A 26453-nucleotide genomic window follows, 5' to 3' on the forward strand; every position below is an offset into this window, starting at 1 on the left:
CAAAGCGTCTTACAGCAAGGGTAAGTGATTCTGAAATGTCATTACTGTTGTAATACAGGGATTACAATGAACAATTTACTCACAGCAAACTCCCTCAGAAATCTGAGATGGTGTCAGCATAATATCTTTCAGTAATGTCGGCTAAGAGATAAATACAGTACAACCTTGATTATCTGAATATCAGTTATCCAAATTTTGGATTATCCAAACAAGATCTCAAGGTTCCATTAAAAACAGCATTAGGCAACTCCGCATTCAGTTATCAATTAAATAGCATTATGGAGTGCATTGCCGGATAACTGAGAAATGTTCGGATGACTGGCACTCATAAGTTACTGCTTGTTTATAGCCAGATTGATTATCCGAACAATCAATTATCTGAACAAAATACTCCCCGCCTGTGTTGTTCGGTTAATTGAGGTTGTACTGTATTAGGGCAGGGAGAGCTTCTCTTCATATTATGCAGTGGCACATTTTTAATGGAGGACAGAAAGGGTTTTGGTTTAATGTCCCATCTCAAAGATGACACATTGGTGCTGCATTATCTCGGTACTGCACTAGTTTCTTAGTCTGGATCATGGGCTCAGATCTCTTGGAGTGTATTTTGAATCAGCAACCATCTGACTCAATAGTGCTATCAACTGAGCCAGGGCTAACCACATCACCTACTGGGTTAGTTAACTGTTTCCAGAGATTTTCTGTTCTATCATCTGAAGCTTTCTGAAATTGCTCCCTCAGCAATGTTTTCTCCCCCTCCTCCCCCACTCTTTTTCCATCTCTGTGGGCTCCCATTTCATTTAAGGTGCATTCATTAGATGCAATACTGTAATCAGAACCTCTGAGGTATATTGTAACCTAAAATTACAGGCCAGTGTCATGTTATAAATCCGCTGCAGTGTCAAGGCTAGGTCTTTTCACTCTGATTATGTTCCACATCTTTCATTTTAAAGAAAAAACATTTTTCTTTGATCAAATGGTTACATCACCCATCCCTTTTCTATAGAACATAACTAGATTAATAATCTCCAGTTCTTCACCGCTGTCAGCTCCTTAGCAATTGATTTAAATTGGCTGTGTTCTGATCTTGTTGCCTTTTTCCATTGTCACCGGCAGTCACCCAAGAGCTAAGTTGGGATGTTTAATGTCATTGTTGTGCTCTGAACTACAAACACAGACTCCCATATGCCCTGGATTTGATGCTGAAGCATTTTGCTTCTCTGTTTTAGGATCTTTTTTGCTCTCAACACAGATCCAACCTCTTCACTAGCTGGGCATTTATCAATATTTTGTCTGCTTCGTCCACCAAAGGTGTTCATCTCTGAAGGGTCTGACCTTACACCTTTCATTCTGCCAGCACCCTGCTCTCTGGCAGTACAGCCTAGTTTATCAGTTTCTGGAAATGTGTGTTAAGTGGAACTATGATACTGAAGATCGGTAGGATTGTTTTCAGTGCTCTTGTTTCTCTAGTGAACCTGTAGCAGTTTGGGTGGCTCCCAATTGTGGTTTCTGCATAGTGTCCAAATATAGTCAAGGTTCCTTGCTCCCCACATTGAACAGCTATACAACAGTCAAAGAGCTTTCCTCCATCCAAAACTAACAACCTGTCACATTCTGTTTGAGAGTAAATCTGCTGTAAGTTTTATAGTAGAAGATGCAGAATGAGAACTTGATTACATAGTCCTGGTTAATTGCTCAATCAAGGAGCACAATTCTTTGATTTGTACTCAAAAGTGTAGGGGCAGCTGTATTGAGTGGTGACTGATTTACTGTCACTGAGAGCTCGCCAAACAGTACTCCCATTAGTTTGCTAACAGCTGCCCGGCTGGCTTCCAATCACTGCCATTGACGCTGCAGCCCCACCTTCCAAGCCTTAAGGACCATTGTTTTATGGCCCATTTCAGGGGATCCAATAGCGAGACAATAAGCCTTTTCACTTATTGTGGGTGTTGCGAGGGGAAAGGGATACAGGGTGCCTTTCAGTAGTCACACCTTTCCCTATTGTAGCCCCCCCCCCCCCCCCAAAGGGGCGGCACGGTAGCTCAGTGGTTAGCACTGCTGCCTCACAGCGCCAGGGACCCAGGTTCGATTCCTGGCTTTGGCAACTGTCTGTGCGGAGTTTGCACATTCTCCCTGTGTCTGCGTGGGTTTCCTCCGGGTGCTCCGGTTTCCTCCCAGAGTCCAAAACTGTGCAGGTCAGGTGCATTGGCCATACTAAATTGTCCATAGTGTTAGGTGGATTAGTCATGGGTAAATGTTGGGGAATGGGTGGGTTTCTCTTCGGAGGGTCGGTGTGGACTTGTTGGGCCGCAGGGCCTGTTTCCACACTGTAGGGAATCTAATCTAAAAAATGGCATTCCCACTGGAGCAAATGGTGCCCTCCCCTCACCGTAACCTATCAGGGAGGTTACTGGGACTCTAGCCATTTTTCTTTCCTACAGGGGAGGCAGGTAATTGAATATGGGCACATGGGTCAATGAATCCTGGAAAATGTGACATCCTGGGAAACATGACATTCTGCAAAACGGTTGCAATGATATAAATAGGGATTAAGCTTTAGCCTCATTTCCATACAAGCACTCACATTAACATTCAGAAAATGTCAACAACAAATTTATGCTGCTGTGAGAAAGCTAAGAAAACATAGCATTTGGATATATTTCCCAAGTTATGAAGCTTTGTCTCATTTCAGGGAATTGGGTGATTGGTGATAATGGTATTGCTAGATGATTCGATAGCACTTCAGTTGATCTGGAATACTTGTCCAAGGTCAGCATCATTCCCAGCTTTTATGATTTTAGGGTTCTTCAAACAATTTAACCCAATCTGAAGTGGAGATACAGTTTGTAGTATCGTGTTACAGTTTTCAGGAAGGCGTTTTATGCAGTTCGTGAGGCTAAATGGGATCAAATGTATGGGGAGAAAGAAAGAACGGGGTTGATCAGCCGCTATCATATTGAATGATGGAACAGTCTGGAAGGGCTGAATGGCCCACTCCTGCTTCTAGTTTCAATTTTTTAAAATGTTTGAACCAAAACTTGCACTTGTGTACGATGTGACTGAGATGTAGTACCAATAATCATCTTCCAAATACACAAATGCACTCTCTTGTGGCCTGATGGTAATGTACCTACTTCCAAACTGGGAGATCCAGATTCAGGTTACACATGTTGTAGAGATATGTAACAACATGCCTAAACCAGTTGAATAGAAAATATCTTCCACCTCAGGACCAGATGGGATACCGCATTCCAAAGGACAATAAGCAATCAGGATATAACCGCAAAATATGTTTATAAGCAAAATTATAATGGAACAGATATATACGGCTGGGAACATAACTTACAGGATACATAAACTGTTTCAAAACTGTAAGAGTATGAGATTTTAATCCTTTGTTCAGTAATTTTTATTCTTTCCACTTGTAGAATTAGGGGGACAAGTCTTCGGTGTCTCTAATGTGCTGGACTGGGTTTCAACATTAAGCACTGGACAAACACATTTCATTTCACACTGAAGCCTTTGTTTTCAGTCTATACCGCAATGTTTATTCTCCAGCCACTGACCAGATTCCTCTCCCCGACAGTTGTCTGAGGCTAAATCAGATTGCTTACAATTCCCATGTCACGTTTTTGCCCAATGTGAGCGTTTGGGCATATTTTTTATGCCATCACCTCAGTCTCCAATTTTCTCCTCCATAACATCGTCCCACTCATCCCCCCTCCTTTCTCACCTCATCCACTGTGGAAACCCTCATCCGTACCTTTATCATCTCTCCACTTGACAACCCCAGTGCAATCCTGCTGTCTAACCTCAAAGTTGTGGTCATTCAAAAAACTGCATTGCCCATGGTCTAACCTTATCTCCTGGTTAAGCAATGTTTTGACTGTAAAATGTTCACCTTTGTTTACAGAACTCCCACCAGTAGCCTTGCCCTTGCCTATTACAAATCTCCAGTGTGACAAATCTCTTTGCTTTAATTCTGACCTTCTTGACCATCCCTCAATTTAATCACTGCATTATTGGTGACCATGCTTTCAAATGTCTGGACCCTACAGTGTGCAATCTCATCCTCAAATCTCTCTGCATCTCTCCCTCTCAATCCATCATTAAAACTTCAGCCAAATTTTTCGGCATCTGATCTAATATCTCCTTACGTGACTGGCATCAAATTGTGTTTCGTAGTTCCTATGAAGTGGTTTCATTATATTTCATGCGCTTACAAGTTGTTGTTGTGTTGTCCTTCCATTTATTTATTCATTATTTTGTAATTCTTGAATTGGATTTCTTTTGAAAGTGAAACAATGATCAGTTAATTGAAGTAGTAACCGCTTCTAGCATTAAACACGAACCGAGGATCAACTGATAATTTTTGCCTGTGATTAGAAGCCAGTCATATGTCTAATGTGCATTTGCAATGCTTTATTACCTCTTTAATGACCCTTCATTTTGCCCATAATGGGCTTTGTTTGTAAATACTTAATTGGGTTCATGGTTGTTTTCACTAGTGGTAGTTACTAGTTTAAAAAAGGTGAGAGGTCACAGTGTTTTTGATGGTGGGAATGTACTCTATTTTGTGTGTTAACACTCCTGGGTGGAAGGGCAAAATAAAACCCTAATTCAAACAGCTTTGTGCAGTAAAGCTCTTGTGTTCTGGCAGATTTGTATATGGAGCGGTCTACCCTGGTCTTCACTCACTATTAAGGACTACTAAGCTAAGACTCTGCCTCAATGACCTGATCTGAGCTCAAATCCCATTCTTGAGCTGCAAACTTAAATAATTAAACAAATAGATGCCCCTTTCACTACTGGCATGTTGTGAAAACGCAGCTGCCCCATAGTCCAGAAAATCTTCCTTTCTTGCCTGGCTTGGCCTGTATGTGACTTGTGACCAACAGGAATGCAGTTGACTCTAAACTAATCTGTCTTGGCTGTGAGTGGTATTCAATAAGGCTGCTCAGTACCATTCTGTTGAGGAGAAAAGTGATTAAATGCTGATCTTGAAAAAAAAAAATGAATTAAAACAAAATCACTGGCATGAATAAATCTTTATTTTACATGATGATTATTTAAAATGTTGATAATCGGTCAGGAGCCTGTTTTGTTGGTGTGAATTTCAGCTTGCTTAGAGTCCCATGTTGCAATGAAACTTGCACCTTTTACATGCAGGTTGTAGTCCGAAGCTATAGTTCATGATTGCAGAGGATGCAATGTTCTTTCTGTCACATTGCTGACCAGGAGTCTCTCCTGTTCTTACCTCCTGCCATTGACTTATTGGATGGGTTTGCAGGTTACTCTTCAACCAGTTAGGCAGTGGGACTCAAACCAAAGACTCTAGCCCAGAGGTTAAGGGCACTACCCACTCTGCCATAAAACCTCCTGGCCTGCTTAACATCTCCCTAATTTTTACTCCTATTGGCTGAAAGGTGGCAGACAATATGGAAACCATATAGTCAGGAATGACTTGTACGAAAAGTGGAAATCTGGAGCATTCGTCCTCCAACAGCAAGTACTGTTCAGGCTGAAGGTCAACAGCAAAAGGAAGGTGGACAGGTCATGAGGGCGGTGCTGAGTTGGAAGGTTGGAACTCTGATAAGGTGGGGGAGGGGAAATGAGGAAACTAGTAAAGTCTACATTGATGCCAATTCCACCCTTCCAACTCCGCACTGCCTTCATGACCTCCATCTTCCTTCCAACCTATCATCATTATCCCCACCTGCATCCACCTATGGCACTCTCAGCAACCTTCCGCACTCCTCCAACCCCTCCCATTTATCTCTCATCCCCCTCTGCTCACAAGCCTCATTCCTGATGAAGGGCTCTTGCCCGAAAAGTCGATTCTCCTGCTCCTTGGATGCTGCCTGACCTGCTGTGTTTTTCCACTCTATACACTATTGTTTGTTGAGGCTTGAAAATCCAACTTGCAGCCCAATCAGCTATTGAGTTATTTTCTAAACGCAACATTTGATCTGTGACTTACATCCTCGACTGTATTTTCATTCAATCTTTTTTTCTTCCACTAAGAGTAATGTTCAACTTGGAGTTAAAGGGGGTTATTTTGGCCATGGCTGCATGGTTAGTGGGACATGCTTGAAAAATTTGGATTTACAACATTTAATTATGGTGATAATGGACGATTATCTTAATTTGAACTTGCCTGGAGGTGCTAAACTAGAAATTTGCAGACTCAGCATCAGGTGCAAGTTTAGTGGAACTGTATTTCCGCAAAAGCGTATGCTGTGCACATGTTGCTGGGATAACTCCAGAGACTGAATGGAAAGGCTCACGTTACCAAAGAGCACCGGAAGTCCATCTTGAAGGAGGTCCGGAGGGGATCGCGTGTGCTGTACCACTGTGTATGCTACTATGTCTTACTCACCCTCTCCATCTGCTGCAGTTGGTTCTGCCCTCCCTGGTTGATGTTCTTATTGCATTCCTCGTTTTGATCAAAATGTCAGAGACTCATCAGTCTCTCCCAATGACTTTTTTGCAAGGTGTTCCATAAGGTGGCACATTATGGTGCTTATTCTTATGAAGTGAAGCCCTCAGGGAATTTTTGGAATAAAAGTTGTTCAAATGTCGGTGAGGTCTTGATTAAAGGCGTAGCCACTGGTGTAATATGGCATTGTCCTGGAATATCTCCCTGTGTGTCTCTGAAAATATCTCAGCGTATCTCAAATGTCATATCTCTGATAAGAAGTGAACAAGAAGTGGTGAATATCCTTTTAGGCTAGCAGTTGAAATTTACGTCCGTGTTGCATTTATTCCAAACAGTTTGGGCAGCTGAGAGAACCACATTAATGGAAGAACTAGCCACCGCATGAGAACAGACCTGCAGCCCATTAGAAACTTCTGCACAGCATCTTAGGCCATTCTTTACTGAGGGATGAATTTCCCGGCTTCTCAACCTCTTTGCCCACCTGAGATGTTGGTGACCCTCAGATTAAACTGCCACCAGTCATTTCTGTCCGAGAGAGCAGCTTGATAGTCTAGTAGGACTAAGGTGACTTTAAGATATATTATGTTCAAGGGTCCTATCAAGACAGTACAAGTCCAGCATTTAGTGAAAGGTTCAGCCATGATCCTATTGAATAGTAAAGCAGGCTCAAAGGGCCAAATGGCCTGCACCTCTTGCTATTGCCTATGTTTCTATTCTTTCCTTCCTGAAACCTCCAGGGAGTTCAACCTTTAAGACCTAGAACAGATATTTTGGGCTTCCCTAAGCAAGAAACATTTACTCACTTTTTAGCCAGCTCCATGCAGGTCTATCCTCACTGTTATATTGGGCATTAGTCTTCCTTCATTCTCCTCTCCCTGAAGTTTCTGTCAAGTTCACATTTTTCATTCTAGAACTCATTGTCCTTGGCATCTCAAAATCTTCAAAGGAGATTTGGGCTCCTGTTTAAGCTCTACACTCAATACAGGCATAATGTTCCCCATTGGTCAGCAATTCTTTATAAATTGCATTTTCAATATTCTGTCTATCCCATACTGCAATAATAGAATGGATCATACACCACCCTGTTTGGTGACTTTTACCTGTAGAAAATGGGATAGGCTTGGGTGATATAAATGTTTCCTCTGAGCTGTGTCGTGTAACTTTAGTGGAAGAAGGAAAATGCTGTTCTTACTTAATCCAGTGCACTGACCGCTTCTGGTGGTTTCTTTCTTTATAAAAAGTATTGAAATATTTATATATTTGCCATTGGATCAAAATCCTGGAACACTGTGCCTAACAAATTAGGAACTGCATGAAGGCTCAGGATTATTACCTCAAGGGCAGCTAGGCTTGCTCGACGAGGTGTTATGACCAAGGTTGGAGGGGTACATGGATTCTTTTTCCAGACTCCACTGATCATAACAAATTTTAAATTTAATGAAGGGGATCATATGGTCCATTTTGTAAGTTTTCAGGTTGCATCTTATTTAGTACCAAAAACAATGCAATCATGCTTGTTTAGTCAACAAATAATAATGAGTTTATTAATAAAACAACCAAGCATGCAAAAGCTATTGATTTTTAAAAAGAAGGTTGGACTGTGAAAGGATATTAGGGATTATATTCTAACATCCCAAACTTAACATGAGACAAATAAACTATGGTCAAAGAAGCCACACCATTCAGCAGACAGCAATTGTAGTCAAGATAGATCTCGTCGATTTCTCAGAAGTCTGACTCTGACATCAGTGGCACTGTTAGACACAACAATTTTTTTTAAAGAAATCTGCACTTTTGCACCTGAATAGTGGCTTATATATGAAATATACTGCTGTTGCTGTTCCAAGCCTTATTCTGGAAAAAGTTCAAATATTCAACTTTTAAGAAGTGATCACCGCTGAGGATGCGGTTACTTTATGTAAAGCATTTTGAAAAGGCTGGCTATAGCAGCCAGCTGACACTATAGCACCTGCAAACCAGCCTCAAGATGATCCCAAGTTTTTCTGTGGACTGACACACCAGTGCTGATCTGAAGGAGTACTGCACTGTTCGAGATGTTGGCTTTCAAATGAGCCCTCGAACTGAGGTGCCACCTGCCCTTGCAGGTCGGCATAAAGATTCTATGGTATTGTTAAAGGAGCAGAAAGTCATCCTGATGTCCTGGATAAAATTTATCCCTCTAACTACATCAGTAAAACACTTTGCTATTATCTTTATTTTTTCTATTTGAGCTTGTGTGCAAATGGCTGCCATATTACACCAGTGACTACGCTTTTAATTGTTAAGCTTTGTTTTTGTTTGCAAGAGGTTGTATTTTCTTTAAAATTTAATAAAATTGCTGTAGAACAAAGACTATATGATATGATGCATTTTAAGAATCTGCAGGGAGGATGATTAGTTTTATGCATGCTCCATACTTTTTAAAAAGTTATATATTCCATGTTAAGTACAAACTTGCTAATTTACTCACCTGCTTTCTAAATCTTGATACTTAATACCTCTTGCAGGTCAATGTAACCTCAATCAGCATTTCAAAGGTTAATGCCTCATTGATGTATGGAGAATGGGATCTATGTGTGGTAGATCCGAGAGTCTCACTAAAGTTTCTTTTATTTAATCTTTTGGTACTGTGCGTTACATTCCAGTCCAAAGTGTTAAGGGTCTCACTCGTAATGGACACTGAGCAGTATTTGTTAAATGATAACAGTTGACACGGGAGGCTATGGGGGTTGTGGACAGGTGGGTGGGTGTTGGTGGGAGTTAGGGGGAGGTGGTCTTCTGATTGCCACAGGCAGACTATTAGTGATGGATTCTGTCTTTGCTGCCCTGAAATTCTCATGATTCAGCATTTTGAAACCTGTGTTGCTTTGTTTCCCCTGGCTTTAACAAGCACTAAGTGCCACTTATGCCTGATATGTGCAATAAGAAATGGGAGAAAGTTCAGGGGTCACAGCTGTTGAGCATTTTGCCACAGGGCTTGTTGTAAGAAAGCAAACTCGTAGAATTTGACAAAGTGGCTTGGTGGGGGGAAGGGAACAAGGGCTGGAGGAGGTAAAACTGAAGAATTTACACAGTCTAGACCGGTGCAGAAGATTGTATTTTGTGCAGATAGAGTAGATAGTTTGGTAATTAGTTTGTCACTTCAAGACTGATGTGTGTCTGAGATATACTGTAGTCATGGATGTGTTTGTAGAAACCTCTCTCACGCCCAGCACTTGTGTGCACTGACGATAATGCTGTGATAAAACTTTACAATATTCTTACTGATGATTCATTATCATCCATTAAATAGAGTAAGGTAAAGAAATAGGAATTTTGGGCAAAAAAAAATCACATTTATTTAACACCTTTCATGTCTTAAGGGCACTCCAAAGCAGCCAATGAAATGTTTCTGAAACATAGTCATGGTTGTAATTCTGGCCACACAGCAGCCTGTTGTACATTGCACGATCTCCTGAACAGCTGTGTGATATTGATCAGATAATCTGATTTATGTGATACCAAATATTGACCAGGAAGAGGAAATAGGTTCTTTTGTCTCTTATGCTTACCAAAGCATTTAATACAAAGGAAGGATTTGGAATAGGTCCAGTTAAGAAAACGTTGTTTGTCTATCCCTGCCCAATGGAAAATGGCTTAGATTTTCGCTCTGTAGTCAAGAGGACAGAGCTGGTACAGTTCCTGGCAGTGCAAACTCAGCTGGGGGTGTGGGGGAGAAAGGGCCCTGGAAGTTCAGATTTGTGTTCTGGACGGGGCTGGATTTTGGGGCGACCACCTCAAGAAAGGTTTGGATCTGGAAATGGCCTAGGTGTAAGGCCGGCTGTCTTCCTCCGACACTTCAGTCCCAGATTTGTTTTTGCAAAAAGGAACAAAACAACAATTTTTTTTTCCAAACTTGACTCTCCCTCAACCCGCACATTCCTCATACCAACCCATGCCATCCCATACCAACCCACCCATTCTCCATATCAACCCACATATTTCCTATACCATCCCATGCTCCCTCCCATCTTGCCCTTTTATGCCATGTCCCCTCATATCCCCATAACCCTTTTCTTACCCCTCATGATCCTTAATGACAACTTGATACCAACCCATTCCAACTCCGGACCCCACAGCTTAGTACCTCCATGCCAACTCGCCCAGTATCCTCGGAACTTATTCTGAGATTGGATAATATTGGTCACTATTCAAAGACACACACTCATTGATAATAGCCTGTTCACCATATTTAACTTGCTTTAATCCATTTTCAGCATTTGTATTCACAATCCCATTTCAAAACTTTTTATGTGGTCTTGGAGCTGTCAATCAAACTGTGAATTATCAGACATTCCATTGTGATAATTATAGATTTTGAATCCGTCTGCAGCACTAATCTGAAAAAAAAGGTTTAGTGAAGTGAAATAGCAAGTATTTGTTTTGTTTACAGAATGGAAACAATTTGTTTTTTCAGAGATCTAAAGGCAATTTAAATACCTCCGATGGCTTGCTTTAGAGGTCCTGTAAATATGACAATTCTAATGAGATTATGCACATTTTACACCTAATTTATGTGTACTATAACAATTCCATAGGACCCTTCTCCTCTCCCAAACAGCCTCTGACCTTTCTCAAAGAGTCCCAGGACCATATTTACAAGACTATAAAATGTTCCAAAAGGGACACATACCTCTCCAAAGACCTTTCCAACAAAGTTAGATCTTCTCTTAGGAGAAAGTGAGGACTGCAGATGCTGGAGATCAGAGCTGAAAATGTGTTGCTGGAAAAGTGCAACAGGTCAGGCAGCATCCAAGGAGCAGGAGAATCGACGTTTCGGGCATGAGCCCTTCTTCAGGTCTAAAGTACATGGCTTTGCTTTGGACATCATACTAGCAAAATTGAAGTCAGACTAGAAGCTCTGTTATAATCTAGTAGGGTCTACATGGATGTCTAAAACCATATGTAACTAGGTTATGGACATACAAATTAAGGGATAGTTGGATGAGTGCCTGTCTGGGTGTATATAATAAGGAAGCAAATAAAACTCTTGGAGTTTTCAGTGAGAGTAGAAATAAAAATCTGACTAAGTGTTTGCTTGGATTCTGTCCACCAGCATTTGATGTCTAGTATTTAACAGGCCGTGTGTAGTGTGATCTGCCCACATGTAAAAATGGTGGGGTCTGGGTTCAGTGGTTGAACTTCTGAATTTGGGTCTTAGACACCATTTTTGATGAGATAGCGAGTCTCTACCAACTTCCTGCCTTCTTACCAAGCACCTCAATTCTTTAGACCATTATGTGCAGAAAGCTATATGCAGAAGCTGTAGAAATAGGAAGGAATCAAATTGTCCTCCTGAAAATTGCAAGCGCCTGACAGGTGATTTCTCCGACAAAGTACCACAACTAGTGGAGATCGGAAAAACACAGATCCACCTGGTCTGGCAACATCAGTGGAGAGAGAAACCGAGTTAGTGGTTGACATCGATGATTTCCCCAGACTGGTGATCCCACTTGCTATTTAGCGTTGTGTGCAACCTTTTTTTTTGACAATCATTGTTGCCATAATCTTAATTTAAATGTGCATTGACTCCAACATGAGCACACCATGGTTCTAGTCGGTAGATTGGGACTGAGAAAACATAGCAAGTTAGACAGCATCCGAGGAAAAGGAAAGTCAATGTTTCAGGCCGAAACCCTTTGTCAGGCCCGAAAAATAAATAGAGCAGGGTGGGAGGTGGGGCTGGAGGAAGGGTGGATGCAGGTAGGGAATTATTGTGATTGGTCAGTGGGAACGATAGAGTGGATAGATGAGTAGGAAGATAGACACGACAGGGAGGAGGGGGAGGGCTGGCCATGGGATAAGGCTGGGGATGGAGGGATTTCGAAGCTGGTGAAGTCAATATTGAGGCCATTGGGCTGTAAGCTCCCCGGGTGGAACATCGTGTTATTCCTCCAGTTTACATTTGGCCTCACTCTGTCAGTGGAGGAGGCCGAGGTTGGACATGTTGCCGGGGGAGTGAGAAGGGAAATTAAAATGGTTGTGTGCAGATGCTCTATGACCTGGTCCCAGAGTCTGCGTTTCATCTCCCTGATACAACAGGAGACCAGATTGGGACAATGGATGCAATAGATGAGGTTTGCATACAATGCACCATGGTTTGAGTGTTCCTTACTGATGCAGTGTAGTCAATCACTAAGGCTCCCCCATGTATGTTTTGCCACAAGGCAGGTTCTGTTAGCAATCTTTGTCTCTTCTGGTTGTTTGGTGCTTGCAATGGTTCCCCCTTGCCTAAGAAAGCTGCTTCTGACTCTGCGATTCTACATAGAGTTATACAGCATAGATGTATGACTTTGGACCGAGTCCATGCTGAACATAATCCCAAACTAAACTAGTCCCACCTGCCTGCTACTGGCCCATATCTTTCCAAACTTTCCTTTTCATATACTTATGTAAGTGTCTTTTAAACTTTGTAACCACCCATATCCACCACTTCCTCGGAGTTAATTCCACATGCAAACTGCCCTCTTGTTTTAAAAATACTTGCCACATGTCTTACTTCCTACACTCCAGTGAAAACAATCCCAGCCTATCCAGCCTGTATTTGTAATTCAAATGTTACATACCTGGCAATATGCTGGTAACTCTCTTCTGAACCCTGTCTAGCTTAATAATATCCTTCCTATACTAGAGTGACCAGAACTGGATACAGTATTCCTGAAGAGACCTCACCAATGTCCTTTAGAAGCTCAAGATGACTTTCCAACTGCAAACACATTTATTTACACAGTTGTAGATCGTACAGTTCTCTCACTAGTACAGTATAGACTGTTCCATTCCTCCTTCACAGACTCTTGTACATGACTGTTCATTTCACTGTTCCATCATCTTGCCTTATCCATTCTCATTGCACAGCATCCCCTATTTCTGACCACAACCAGCTAGAGTATCAAGGACAGCAGATATACAAGAAGATCACCACCTCCAAATCAGGCATCATTCTAACTTAGATATTTATTGAATTTACTTCTTCATTTCCAGTGGACTGGGGTAGGGCGGGGTAACCTATTCCCCAACTCTCTGAAGGAGGGTTTATCTTGAATGGAATGGCTTTGTGGAAGACTGCCAGATAGCAGGGAGTGCTGGGAGTAGGATAACAGGCTCTGAATTAGACTGCCCCCCCACTTCAATGGGAGGAAATCCCACCTTCAAACTTCTAGTAGGCCTAGTCAGAAGCTCTCGCACTCTCGGTGGGGCCACAATGCCACATTGGATGCTGCTAGGACCATGAGAAGGTGCAGGAAGTTGAGCAGTAAAGACAACTCAGGTTGTGGGCAAGTGATAAGGAACAAAAGTGAGAGGGTGACACACAGCGCACCCCACAATTGATTTGCACCCCCCCCCCCCATCCCCCATTCCTTTCCCCTTTTTCTGAAGAGCAGTCCTTTCAAAGACCACCTTTGCTCTCTGACCTGCCATCATTTTATGTCAATGGAGGTCCTTAACTTCCAATTAATCTGGACTCTTTAAAGGGCCTCAACAGGCTGAAGGGTGGGGCAGCCTAATGGGTGACTTACCCTCCCACTATTATATTGAGCCATTGCGTGGATGGATCAGCATCTGATTTTTGTATTTTGTGCTCCTGCATTGAAAATACATGTAGCGGGGGCCTGTGAAATCTAACCCAGTATCAAAATTCTGAAACGCCTTCTTTGACCTGACCATCTAGTTCAAAGTTGAACTAATGGCAATAAGGGATGGACAATAACTACCAGCTTTGTCAATGATGCCCATATTTAGAACAAAGAACAAAGAAAATTTACTGCCCAGGAATAGGCCCTCTGGCCCTCCAAGCCTGAGCCGATCCAAATACACTGTCTAAACCTGTCGCCCAATTCCTAAGCATCTGTATCCCTCTGCTCCCCACCTACTCGTGCATCTGTCCAGACACATCTTAAATGAATCTATCGAGTCTGCCTGTACCACCTCTGCTGGCAATGCGTTCCAGACGCCCACCACCCTCTGTGTGAAGGACTTGCCGCGTGTATCCCCCTTAAACTTTTCACCTCTCACCTTAAAAGCATGACTTCTCGTTATTGAATCCTTCACCCTGGGGAAAAAGCTTGTCTCTCTCTCTCTCTCACGCTGTCTATACCGTTCATGACTTTGTAAACCTCAATCAGGTCCCCCCCTTAATCTCCTTTTTTCGAATGAAAACAAACCTAACCTACTCAACCTCTCTTCATAGCTAGCACCTTCCATACCTCCAATTCATTTGGAGAATGAATTGAAAAACTTTCTTACTATCCTTTCTGCACCACATATTGAAGCTCCCTTTATCCTGTGCCACAACTTGAGAGATTGCTGTTAGACTTGATTCTTGTTAGCTGCATCGAACTCCATTTTGTTATCTTCCGACAGCAAAAGTTTATTGGCATGAACTGCATTCATAATTTTCAAGCACATCAAAAGAACTAAGGTGCAATGAACAACTTGGTCTACAGCTCATTATTTTAACCTTATCTTCCCAATGGGAATAAGCGAGGCATGGAGCAAAAAGCAGAGGGATATAAAAGGTGGGCACCGGACCGATAGGTCCCTCATTCCCATCACGGCAGGTTAGGTTAGAACTGCAGCATTTAGCGTGAGTAAACTCTGGAGAGATGCCCTTCAGAGGGTCGGCATAGCCTCAATGGGCCGAACGGCCTCTTTCTGCACTTGGTGACTATGATACTTGAGGGTGGGCCTTTCAGCGAGAGTAATGCTGAGGTTTAGAGGCCTGTAGTTTGAAAACGGATGCCAACAAATCCAAACATGGACCTAACATCCAGTTGGAAAGTGGATCCTGATTTTGTGAAGGAGAGTTATTTGTACACCTCCCTGGCCCACTTTTCTCTTGCTTCTGTGAGTAACTTTATAATGTTCCCTTCTCCATTAGCATGAGTGAAGGGAGCATTGTTTGTTTTACCCAAAAAAAAATATACTGCCCTTGGGACTTCCAGCTGGCAAGCATTAATTCATTAAAACATCTCACCAGGAGAGAGGAGTGATGCAGGCTGTGGTTTATGTGCTAAATAGTCGTCCTTTTAAAGACCAGGATTCAGAGTTGGCTGATGCTAACTGGCCTTGGATCTGGAACCCTTGTGAACAACAGGGACTTGTTTAGCATTGACATGCTGAGCAGAGGCCTGGCAGTTCAGTCTCATACTTCATAAAGCCTATCGGCAGCTACTGCAGAATAAGTGCCTTCTTTTCTGCTAAAACCATTTATGTCAGCTTCACTAACAAAGATGCAGATGGGCTGATTTTCTTTTGAAAAGCTTCTTTTGCAATGTCTGACCTGTTGTTTACCCACTTCCAGGTGTTTCCGGACAATCAGCACAGTCATTGTATGAAGTGTTACAGAAAGTAATTGTTGTTCCTCTATTCAATACTCTGTGCCATTTATTGGCAACTATGCATTCGTGTTGTGTGGAGAGAGAGATGGAGATAGAGACCCCAAGCGTATGGAGGTAGTTGAATTTATCGCCTGCAGCTAGGCACAATGACCACATTGGATCAAGAGAATATTTTCCGCTGCACAAAGTCGCAAGACTCTCTGTTTAATTTGATCTTGGCTGACATAAGAATTCTTTTCAAGATGGAAGTTGGCAAGTTCTGTTGTGGATCCTCCTTTCTGGGTGGCATTATAATGACCAACAAATGAAAGTCCATTGTAAATTCTGACCACTGTGTTGCTCAGCATGAGCTGTTTCTGGAATCTAATAAGCTGTCTCAGTTTCTTACTGAATTCACTGACAATTCAAACTCAGGGGACAAGCTGGGTTTTTGTCTGTCAAACATTAAACAGAAGGGTAATTGGTCTTGCAAAAATTCCAAATGCAATGATTCTCAGCAAATCGCTAGTTTAAATATCAGCTTGTTTTCTTCTAATGAAACTCTTCTATTGAGGAAGTTTCTGAAGTATATCTGACTCCAGTAATGTATGGCGATGGTATGGGCGGTGAAAAGATAGAATGCAAGAGTTTGGAAAAGTTCACGCCAAATGCTTGTGGACTTCTCTCATTTAAATAGGGCTAACCAATTGATCACAGATACACTAATCATGTAACTTTAAATAAAAAACTTAACAAACAGGATTGGAACACTCATCCTGTATCTGAACTGATTTCCTAGGATACATGTGCCAGAATGGATCCTGGGGCTCATTGTGGTTCTGTCTGAGTGCAGTGATTGTGGGAAGGGCAGAGTTGACTCGTTGTCTGTATTTACTGTACTGTACCAATTGGATTCTGGGTAATCCAAGATGGAGGACTGGAAAAATTTCTAGCTGTAACAGCTGCTCGTTTGAGGTATTTTAGGTGTTGGAGGTGATTTCCTTGAATTCCAGGAGCAGCAATTACTGTTTTCTGTGCTGTTGTATTGTTTGGGAACTTTGGGGGGGAAAAAAAGTCAAAACAACAGCAGTTTTAAAAGGGAGAAGAAGATAAAGGAAGCACATGGTGAGGTCAGTGCAGGAGAGAGAGAGAAAGAAACTGACACAGCACTGAACCTGCACAGTTACTGCCTTTGCTGTTTGAATTCATGTATCGCTGGACATCGGAGCATGTCTGGGAAAATTAATAAACAGTGAAGTTCACAACTGATCTTGGAAGAACTGGTTTGGATGAAGTTCACAGCACAGAATTGTTTTTAAGTGTGACCTACAGAAAGTCTGCAGTGATGAGTAGAGTGGGTTCTTTCTTGATTATATATTTTTTTTGACATTTTGTCTCTTAATTAAACTTAAAATATAAGCCATTACTATTAATTTAACCTGGGGCAGTGTTTTGTAGAGGAATAAGATGGTGTTATTTTCTGGGTCTGTAGATTGAAGGAGCAAAATGGCCTTTAATAGAGTGGAATGTGCTTCTTGTCAGATGTGGAAGTTCAAAGAGATTTTAGGGGTTACTGCAGATTATATCTGCAATAAATGCTGTTGGTTGCAAATCTTATCAGATCGAATGGATCGGTTGGAGAGAGAGTTAGCAGCAATGAGGAATTTGCAACAGCAACAGTATGTGATGGATGGAAGTTATACGAAGGGAGGAAAGTCTCAGATACAGTCACGTAGCTGGGTTAACTCCAGGAAAGGAAAGTGAGGTAGGCAGCTAGTGCAGGAGCCTTCTGTGGCTATACCCATTTCAAACTGTTTTGGATAAAGTAGGGGGTGATGGATTCTCAGGGGAACGTAGCACAAACAGACAGGTTTCTGGTATTGAGACTGGCTGTAATGCAACGAGGGGTACGTTGGGTTCCAAGAGATCAATTGTGTTAGGAGACTCTCTAGTCTGAAGTACAGACAGACGTTCTGTGGCCAGCACCGAAAAATCAGAATGGTGTGTTGCTTCCCTGGTACCAGGATCAAGGATGTCTCGGAGAGGGTGCAGAATGTTCTCAAGGGGGAGAGGGCCAGCAAGAGGTCATTGTCCATATTGGAAACAACGATATAGGAAGGGAAAAGGTTGAGATTCTGAAGGGAGATTACAGAGAGTTAGGCAGGAATTTAAAAAGGAGGTCCTCGAGAGGTAATATCTGGATTACTCCCAGTGCTACGAGCTAGTGAGGGCAGGAATAGGAGAATAACGTGGTGCCACTCTTTAAACAGGGCATTAAGGGCAAGCCAGGGAGCTATAGACCGGTGAGCCTGGCGTCAATAGTGGGCAAATTGTTGGAAGAAATCCTGAAGGACAGGATGTACATGCATTTGGAAAGACAAGGACTGATTAGGGATAGTCAACATGGCTTTGTACGTGGGAAATCATGTCTTACAAACTTGGTTGAGTTTTTTGAATAAATTACAAAGAGGATTGATGAGGGTAGAGCGGTAGATGTAACCTATATGGACTTCAGTAAGGCATTCGACAAGGTTACCTGTGGGAGACTGGTTAGCAAGGTTAGATCTCACAGAATACAAGGGGAACTAGCCATGTGGATGCAGAACTGGCTCAAAGGTAGAAGACAGAGGGTGATGGTGGAGGGTTGTTTTTCAGACTGGAGGCCTGTGACCAGTGGAGTGCCACAAGGATCGGTGCTGAGTCCTCCACTTTTTGTCATTTACATAAATGATTTGGATGCGAGCATTAGAGGTAGAGTTAGTAAGTTTGCAGAGGGCACCAAAATTGGAGGTGTAGTGAACAGCGAAGAGGGTTACCTCAGATTACAACAGGATCTTGATCAGATGGGCCAATGGGCTGAGAAGTGGCAGATGGAGTTTAGTTTAGATAAATGCGAGGTGCTGCATTTTGGGAAAGCAAATCTTAGCTTATACACTTAATAGTAAGGTTCAAAGGAGTGTTGCTGAATAAAGAGACCTTGGAGTGCAGATTCATAGCTCCTTGAAAGTGGAGTCGCAGCTAGATAGGTTAGTGAAGAAGGCGTTTGGTATGCTTTCTTTTATTGGACAGCGTATTAAGTACACGAGTTGGGACCTTCATGTTACGGCTGTACAGGACATTGGTTAGCCCATTGTTGGAATATTGCATGCAGTTCTGGTCTCCTTTCTATCGGAAAGATGTTGTGAAACTTGAAAGGGTTCAGAAAAGATTTACAAGGATGTTGCCAGGGTTGGAGGATTTGAGCTACAGGGAGAGGCTGAACAGGCTGGGGCTGTTTTCTCTGGAGCTTCAGAGGCTGAGGGGTGACCTTATAGAGCTTTACAAAATTGAGGGGCATGGATAGTCCAGAACTAGAGGGCATAGTATTAGGGTGAGAGGGGAAAGATATAAAAGGGACCTAAGGGGCAACGTTTTCATGCAGAGAGTGGTACGTGTATGGAATGAGCTGCCAGAGGAAGTGGTGGAGGCTGGTACAATTGCAACATTTAAGAGACATTTGGATGGGTATATGAATGGGAAGGGTTTGGAGGGATATAGGCCGGGTGCCGGCAGGTGGGACTAGATTGGGTTGGGATATCTGGTCAGCATGGACGGGTTGGACCTAAGGGTCTGTTTCCATGCTGGAGATCTCTATCACTCTAAATGAGGCTAGTTTTATTTTGGCCCTTTTTTTTAATTGACTGAAGGTTTGTATCGAAATATCATGAGGACAGTGCTTAATCCAGGAGCATTGCTGAAAATGTATAAAATGGAAGGGCGAAGATTTAATCTACAAGTAAGCTGGTTATCTGTCATACCCTGTTAGATTGTCAGTCTTGACAGGCTCAATTCCGGCAGCCTTCTGCAAAATGTATGCTGTCCTTTTTTTTGCCCTACCCTTATGATGTGTGACTTAAATTTCTTTTCCTTTCAACCATGTTTTCCTCCTGTCTGCTCTTGTGAAGAATTACCTCCAAACTGCAGAGTAATTCAATGGTCATGGGGTGTTTTTTTACCTTGCTCCAAAACCCATTATAGGTACGCTTCACAAAGAGCCTCTGAGTTTGCAGTGTATGGGGTGAGGCAAACACCATCTCCCTTAGTTGCGTCCCTGGAACAGTGAAATGTCCCCAGTAACCACATCAGGTTTGCACGATGATCACCATGTGCTGGGATCAATGAATCAATAAAACGATGACAGCGTGTCATTTCCTTCCTTCCCAGAATGCAGCTGCGTGTCCTTTTCTCGCTGGTACTTGTGCTGTTAATCGTCCTGATGACAGGGTGTTCTGAAGCTGGCAGAAATAAAAAAGGTGAGTGCAGCTTAATCATGTGTGTGTGTGTGTGCGTGTGCGTGTGCGCGTGCGCTTTGGGGTCGGGGGAGGACACAGGACTTTTCATCAAATTTAAGGGTGCGGATCTCTGTTAAATCCTAAAGTGTTTCGTTCCTCACATCTGTGCTGTTGCCAAAAGTGCTAACTTACTATTTTAACTTTGTCTGACTCCATCCCAACAAATATTAAATTCCTAATCCATGCTTTTACTATGTCAAAGTGTACTATTATAACTCAATCGACTGAGCAGAAGTGAATTGGGTTTGGAATATAACCCAGTGATTCCATTTGGTGTCTACATGTGCTTTTCTTCCTTGTATTTCAGTTTTTTTTTAATTGACATGATCTGATGGCTAGTCTGGTGTGAAGAGGTTGAGTGGTCTTCTGATACAAGAGCTGATGTGGCTGTCTTCTCATAGTACTTTGCCCCATTATTTGGAACAGTAGCAGGTTACATTCCCTTGGCAGCCTGATGCCACTTGTTTGGTGCTCTGAGACAGGAATCATGTGCCTCAGACATGTTGTCCTGGGCAACTCACTTTTTAGAGGTTTCCTCTTGTTGTTGTCATTGTAATTGGCCCTAGATGTGCTGGGCTGGTTGGTGTCGTGGTGAGTAATAGATCCTGAGAGCTGTGAGTTCCTGAGACCGTCAGCCTGTCCCAGAGGATGGGTCAATTGATGCGAATGCCACTCTGGGATTCTATTTACCAACTGTCAAAAAGCTGGTAATTTGTCCTTCCATTTGAGGAAGAGTCAACAACTGATCTAAGTCTTCCTGCCTCATTTTTAACTGGCTTGTGTTGGGCCAATAAAGTTACTTCTTGCTCTGTTTGCCTGTAATGAAGAAACTATTTCTGTGGCATTAACCAATTGATAACTGTGGGTTCCCACTTGTTGATTGGCCCTACTCTTTAGAGACTGAACCCAGTCTACACACACAAGTGAACAACCACCAAACCAATAAATCTGTAAAACTTATTTGGTCATGGAAAAGTCCTCACTGACTTTGACAGAAATAAAAATGAGAAGTGATGACTCAATATTACCCATTTCAAATCCAGTCATCAAATCCAAATGCAGCCCAATTCATTTTTTTTTAATTAATTCATGGCATATCGGCATTAGAGTATTTATTGACCATCCCTAGTTGGCCTTGAGAAGGTAGTGGTGAGCTGCTTTCATGAACTGTGCTATGGGGAGACCCAGAATTCAGGGTTTTGACCCATCAACAATGAAGGAATGCTAATGTATTTCAAAGTCAGGATAGTGAGTGGCTTTCCTGCATGGAGACCAACTATGTCTCTGTTGTCTTCTCCAGTTATTTGTGATCAGGCATTGTTTTTGAATGACCTAATGAAAACAAGAGACTGCCCTTGTTCCTAGGCAGTATTGGATGTCACCTAATACCTTGAAACAGTTAAATATAGCAGCCAGCCCCATGGTACTGTCTATGCTCTGAATTCTGGCTCCAGTAGCACAAACACACATCAAGAAAAGGAATTCCTAACAGATGTGACAATGATAGTGAGTTTTTTTAAAAATTACCAACGGTGGCATTAAGAAGCATTAAGAATTACTTTATTTGAAACAAAACGTGCATCTTCCAGACTGAAATTCTGAAATCAAGCTTCTACAGGGAGGACGGTGGGGATTTCTAAAATGCTGCGATTGTTAAAGAACAAGCTGGAGTTTGCAAAATTAGATTTGTAGGTTTCTTCTGGATAGAAGACCAGATGTGTACTGGATGACCTCCCTCCCTATGATTAGATTGAACTAGGCTCAGTTATCTTGCTGAGTATCTGGTTAAATATTCCAAGTGGCTGAGGGGTTTCCCCTCACAATCTGGATGGGCGGTCCAAGCTGGTTTATTAACCTTCCTTGATATCTTGATTAATAGCCCAAGAAGCTGAATGGCCTTTCTCCATAATCAGGATGGCCCCAAATCCGCTGTATAATGTGGTGTACTTAAACTGTAGAAGTACGTCATAGAGTAACAGCTCCTTGAGGTAAACCTACAAAAACGGGCTTTGAACTCTCTTTTTTCCCTTCCAGCCAGCCTTCACCTCCTCTTTCCCTAATCAAACTCTAAACTCCGCACACGGTGTCACATTGTTTTACAGAGAAAGGGAAGAAGTCAGGCTCAGCCTGCAAAGAGTGGCAGTGGGGAGCATGTGAGCCAGCCTCTGGTGACTGTGGCGCTGGACTCCGTGAGGGAACCTGCAAGGAAAAGGAGGAGACCAAGACTGTGAAGTGCAAGGTGCCATGTAACTGGAAGAAGCAATTTGGAGGTGAGCGTTTGGGTTTTAGAGCTGCTTTTAACAGAGCATCATCTCCTTCTAACCCTGCAATTATTCATTTCCCTGCCCCCTGCATGCACGAAAAACATTATCAAGGATGCACAAAGCATCTACTGCCAGGAATAGCTAATGGCAATGCTTAACAGGCTGATCAAGAGCCCTGGGAACTGTGATAACCCGATGAAGAATGCTGAGGTGTATACATGCATCGGGAATGCTATGGTGTGCTTTATTATTGGAGCAATTGCCCCTGGCTGCTTTCATCAAAGTAATGTGTTTAATATACTAAAGCCATATGTTCATGGATGCATTTAACCATCTGGTTGATATTACAGAGTCATAGACCCTTATTGTACATTATTGCCGGTACAGAAACTTTTATTGCCTGTTTTAAATTGCTCACTGCTGGAACAAAAGAGCTTTGCGCACAGTGTTCATTGTGTGGCAGTTACTGTAATGGGGTAATTTTAGGCTGTCATTACATTTTTTTTCTCCTCATCTGGGCAAAATTGCTTTTATTATTTGTATGTCCTGCTCATGTATATGATTCATTTTAACTTGTATTTAGTGATTAGTAAATGATTGTGAAGTCATTTTCTTTGGCTCCTTCTCATTCTCCTCCTTTCTTTTCACAAGCTCTTTTTTTATTTCCTCTCTCAAGGCTGCTCAGGTTGCCAAAATTTCACTGCTGCTCTTTTTTTTTTAAATGTGAGCTGCCTTACCTCCTCCCTCTGCTGCAGCCATGCTCTGTTGGTTCCCTCTCCAGGACCTGCACCTAAACTCCAAGGCTAACACTCCCTTGTGCAGTTCTGAGGTTCCTGACACTGTTAGGGACGCTGTCATTTGGCCTGTTCTGGTGGATGTGAAAGACTCTGGCACTATTTCAAAAAGGAATAGGGAAGTTTTACCTGGTGTCCTGCTCAATATTTGTCCCTCAATCAGCATCACAAAAACAGATGGTTGCACTATTTCAGCAGTTGTGTGTGTGTCTGTGTGTGTCTCTGTGTGTGTGTGAAATTACTGCCTCACTACCTGCACTACAACAATGACCATGCTTCCAATGCAATTCATTTGCTGTAAACCGCTCTGATTCACCTCTGATACACATCCAACATTGCACAAATGTGCATTTTAATTCCTCTACATATGCATTCTCATTTTCTCTCTTACTGCTGGGACATGTCGAAGTGGTGTCTGTGGACAGGAGCCGTGAAAAGTAAAAACAGAATCAAGTCAGTTGTTGATGGCCCCATGTTTAGTTCAAGGAATTAGCATCAGGTGAATTTCTTGCACTAGCAGGGGAATATGGGTCCTCTCGTTCTACAGACGTAGAGCAGGAGACCCAGATTCAAGTCCAACCTGCTCCAAGGGTGTGTAAAAACATCTCTGAACAGATTTGACTAGAAAATATCTGTATAGAATCACTAGAGTGTGGAAGCAGTCCATTTGGCCCTTTGAGTATACACTGACCCTCTGAAGAGATCCACTCCCAGCCTATCCCTTTAACCCTGCTTTTCCCAGGGCTAACCCACCTAGCCTGCACATCCCTGAACACTATGGGCAATTGAGCATGGCCAATCCACCTAACCTGCAGACCTTCTGACAGTGTGAGGAAACTGGAGCACCCGGAGGAAACCCACACAGACACGGGGCGAATGTGCAAACTCCACACAGACCGTTACCCAAGAGTGGGATGGAGCCTGGGTCCCTGGCTCTGTGAGGCAGCAGTGCCTACCACTAAACCACCGTGTGGCCTAATATGTTGGATGTTCATATGGCACAGTGTAGTGTCCCTTCCTCTGGATCTGAAACCCCAGTTTCAAGTTCCCCCCCCCCCCCCCCTCCTCCAGATGTGTACATGTACAATTTAAACTATTTTTTAAAAAAAAAGCTTGTGGGGACTCGTGTGGTGTAGTGGTAGTTATCTTGTCTCTAAGCAAGGAGGCCTGGCTGAAAGCCCCACTTGTGTAATAACATCTCTGAGCAGGTTGGTTCGAAAATATGTAGCCAGGAATGCTTTCCTGATTTCAACGTTATCTTCACAGGTGACTGCAAGTACAAGTTTGGAAACTGGGGCGAATGCGACACCGAGACTGGTCTAAAAACCCGCAATGGAACCCTAAAGAAGGCACTGTTCAATGCGGAGTGTGAGCAGTCAGTGAAGGTCACAAAGTCCTGTGATAAATCCAAGTCAAAATCAAAAGGTGAGTACCATACCACTGCCTTCTGAGGCAGGAATTGAAGATGTGATATATGCTACCTTGTGTGAGTGTTTGCAAGCTTGTGGAGAACTGTAACTTAGAATGGGACACTTCAGAATGCCTGACAGCTAAATGATCACCAGGGCCTGTTCCTTTAAAATAGCTTGTGAGCACATTCTTAAAGAACCAAAGTTTCAAAGACTAGCAGCTGGAATTGTCTGACTAATTTTGAATGGTTGGTCTACCTGGAGTGGTGTATAAATGATATTCACTCTAGACCATTACTTTCTCTATTCTCTTGTGGGACACAAATGTTGCTGGCTGACCAACATTTATTGCCCATCTGAATTTACTCTTGAGAAGATGGTGTGAGCTGCCTTCTTGAACTGCTGGTCTTGTAGATGGTACACACTAATGCTACAGAGCATCGGTGTGGGAGGGAGTGAATGTTTGTGGACTTCGTGCCAAAAAAACAGGCTGCTTTGGCCCAAATGGTGTCAAGTTTCTTGAGTGTTGTTGGAGTTGCACTCATCCAGGGAATGGGGAATATTCCATCACGCTCCTGACTTGTCCCTTGTAGATGGTGGACAGGCTTTGAAGTCAAGAGGTGAATTACTTAACTGCAGTATTCCTAGCCTCTGACCTGCTCTTATAGCCACTGTGTTTATATGGTGAGACTAGTTGAGTTTCTAGTTGATGATAACTTCAAGGATGTTGATAATGGGGGATTCAGTGATGGTAATACCATTGAATGTCAAGGGGTGGTGGATATATTGTTTCTTGTTGACAATTGGCATTCCCTGACACTTGTGTGGCACAAGTATTACCTGTCACTTGTCGTTCCAAGCCTAGATACTATTCAGATCTCGTTGCATTTGGACATGCACTGCTTCAATATCTGAGGATGCTGAACATTGTGCCCTCATTGGTGAACATCCTCTTTCCCCCCCCCCCTTGACATTTTGATGGGAGGAGGGTCATCGATGAAGCATCTGAAGATGGTTGGGCCGGGGAACTACCCAGCAGAGATGTCCCAGAACTATGATGGTAGACCTCCAATAACCACAACTTTTTTACTCTGCCAGTAGTTTCGGAAATGTAGTGGAGGGAGGTTCAACTGAGCATTTAAGAGGACGTTGGATGATTACCTGGACAGAAATATTGCCCAATGGTATGTGGGGAGAAAGCAGGAGTTTGGCACTAGGAAATGATGCTTGTTTAAAGAGCTGGTGAAGGCATGATGGGCCAATGGCCTCTTTCTGCGTTGTAGCACTTCTGTGATTCTGCGAAGTGGCCTTGGTGATTAAAAGCTGGAGGAGGCTGCAACGGTTGTATGGGTGAGACCATGATAGGATATGATAATGGGCAGTGACCAAAAACTGATGCAGGGGAAGTGCTTCATACCTACCCATTAGTTTGAGTGTGACTGCACACACACTTGAGTGACGGTATGCCAGATCAGGGGGTGACAGTTGAGGCTCAGCATGGCTTTAAGTGAAAGAGAGGGTATGTTAAGCCGAGTGTTGGAAGTGAAATCACCTCCAGAAATGAACTATCCACATAACTGAGGCTTGTAGATACATCTCAGTGATGCTGGCCACTGTTCAAACTCTGAAACATGGAGCTTGAGCTTGTCTAGCTGATGACATTTCATGTGTTCTGAACAATTGCACATACAAGGAATGTCTTATAGAGTTGGCATATTGGTGGAGGAAGTACATTCAATGGGACTGAGGTACCCTGTTATGCTCTTGTCTGTTGGATTAACTAAAAATAACAGCGAGAAATTTAAATGCTTTTGCCTGATCTGGACAAAAAGAACTTGCCAGCTAGTTGCCAATCATAAATGC

General features: G+C 42.7%; 1 protein-coding gene across 1 annotated transcript in view; it reads left to right on the forward strand.

The window, feature by feature from the left end:
• The window catches only part of mdka (midkine a), an 83314-nt gene that overhangs the window by 42083 nt on the left and 14778 nt on the right, over positions 1 to 26453 (forward strand). The window contains exons 2-4 of the mRNA XM_043706201.1: positions 19996 to 20084; positions 22226 to 22393; positions 24448 to 24606. Coding sequence (XP_043562136.1) covers positions 19997 to 20084; positions 22226 to 22393; positions 24448 to 24606 — 415 coding nt within the window. The 5' untranslated portion in view covers position 19996. The remainder of the gene's footprint in view (positions 1 to 19995; positions 20085 to 22225; positions 22394 to 24447; positions 24607 to 26453) is intronic.

The sequence above is a fragment of the Chiloscyllium plagiosum genome, chromosome 16 (assembly GCF_004010195.1).
Source record: "Chiloscyllium plagiosum isolate BGI_BamShark_2017 chromosome 16, ASM401019v2, whole genome shotgun sequence".
Classification (NCBI taxonomy): domain Eukaryota; kingdom Metazoa; phylum Chordata; class Chondrichthyes; order Orectolobiformes; family Hemiscylliidae; genus Chiloscyllium; species Chiloscyllium plagiosum.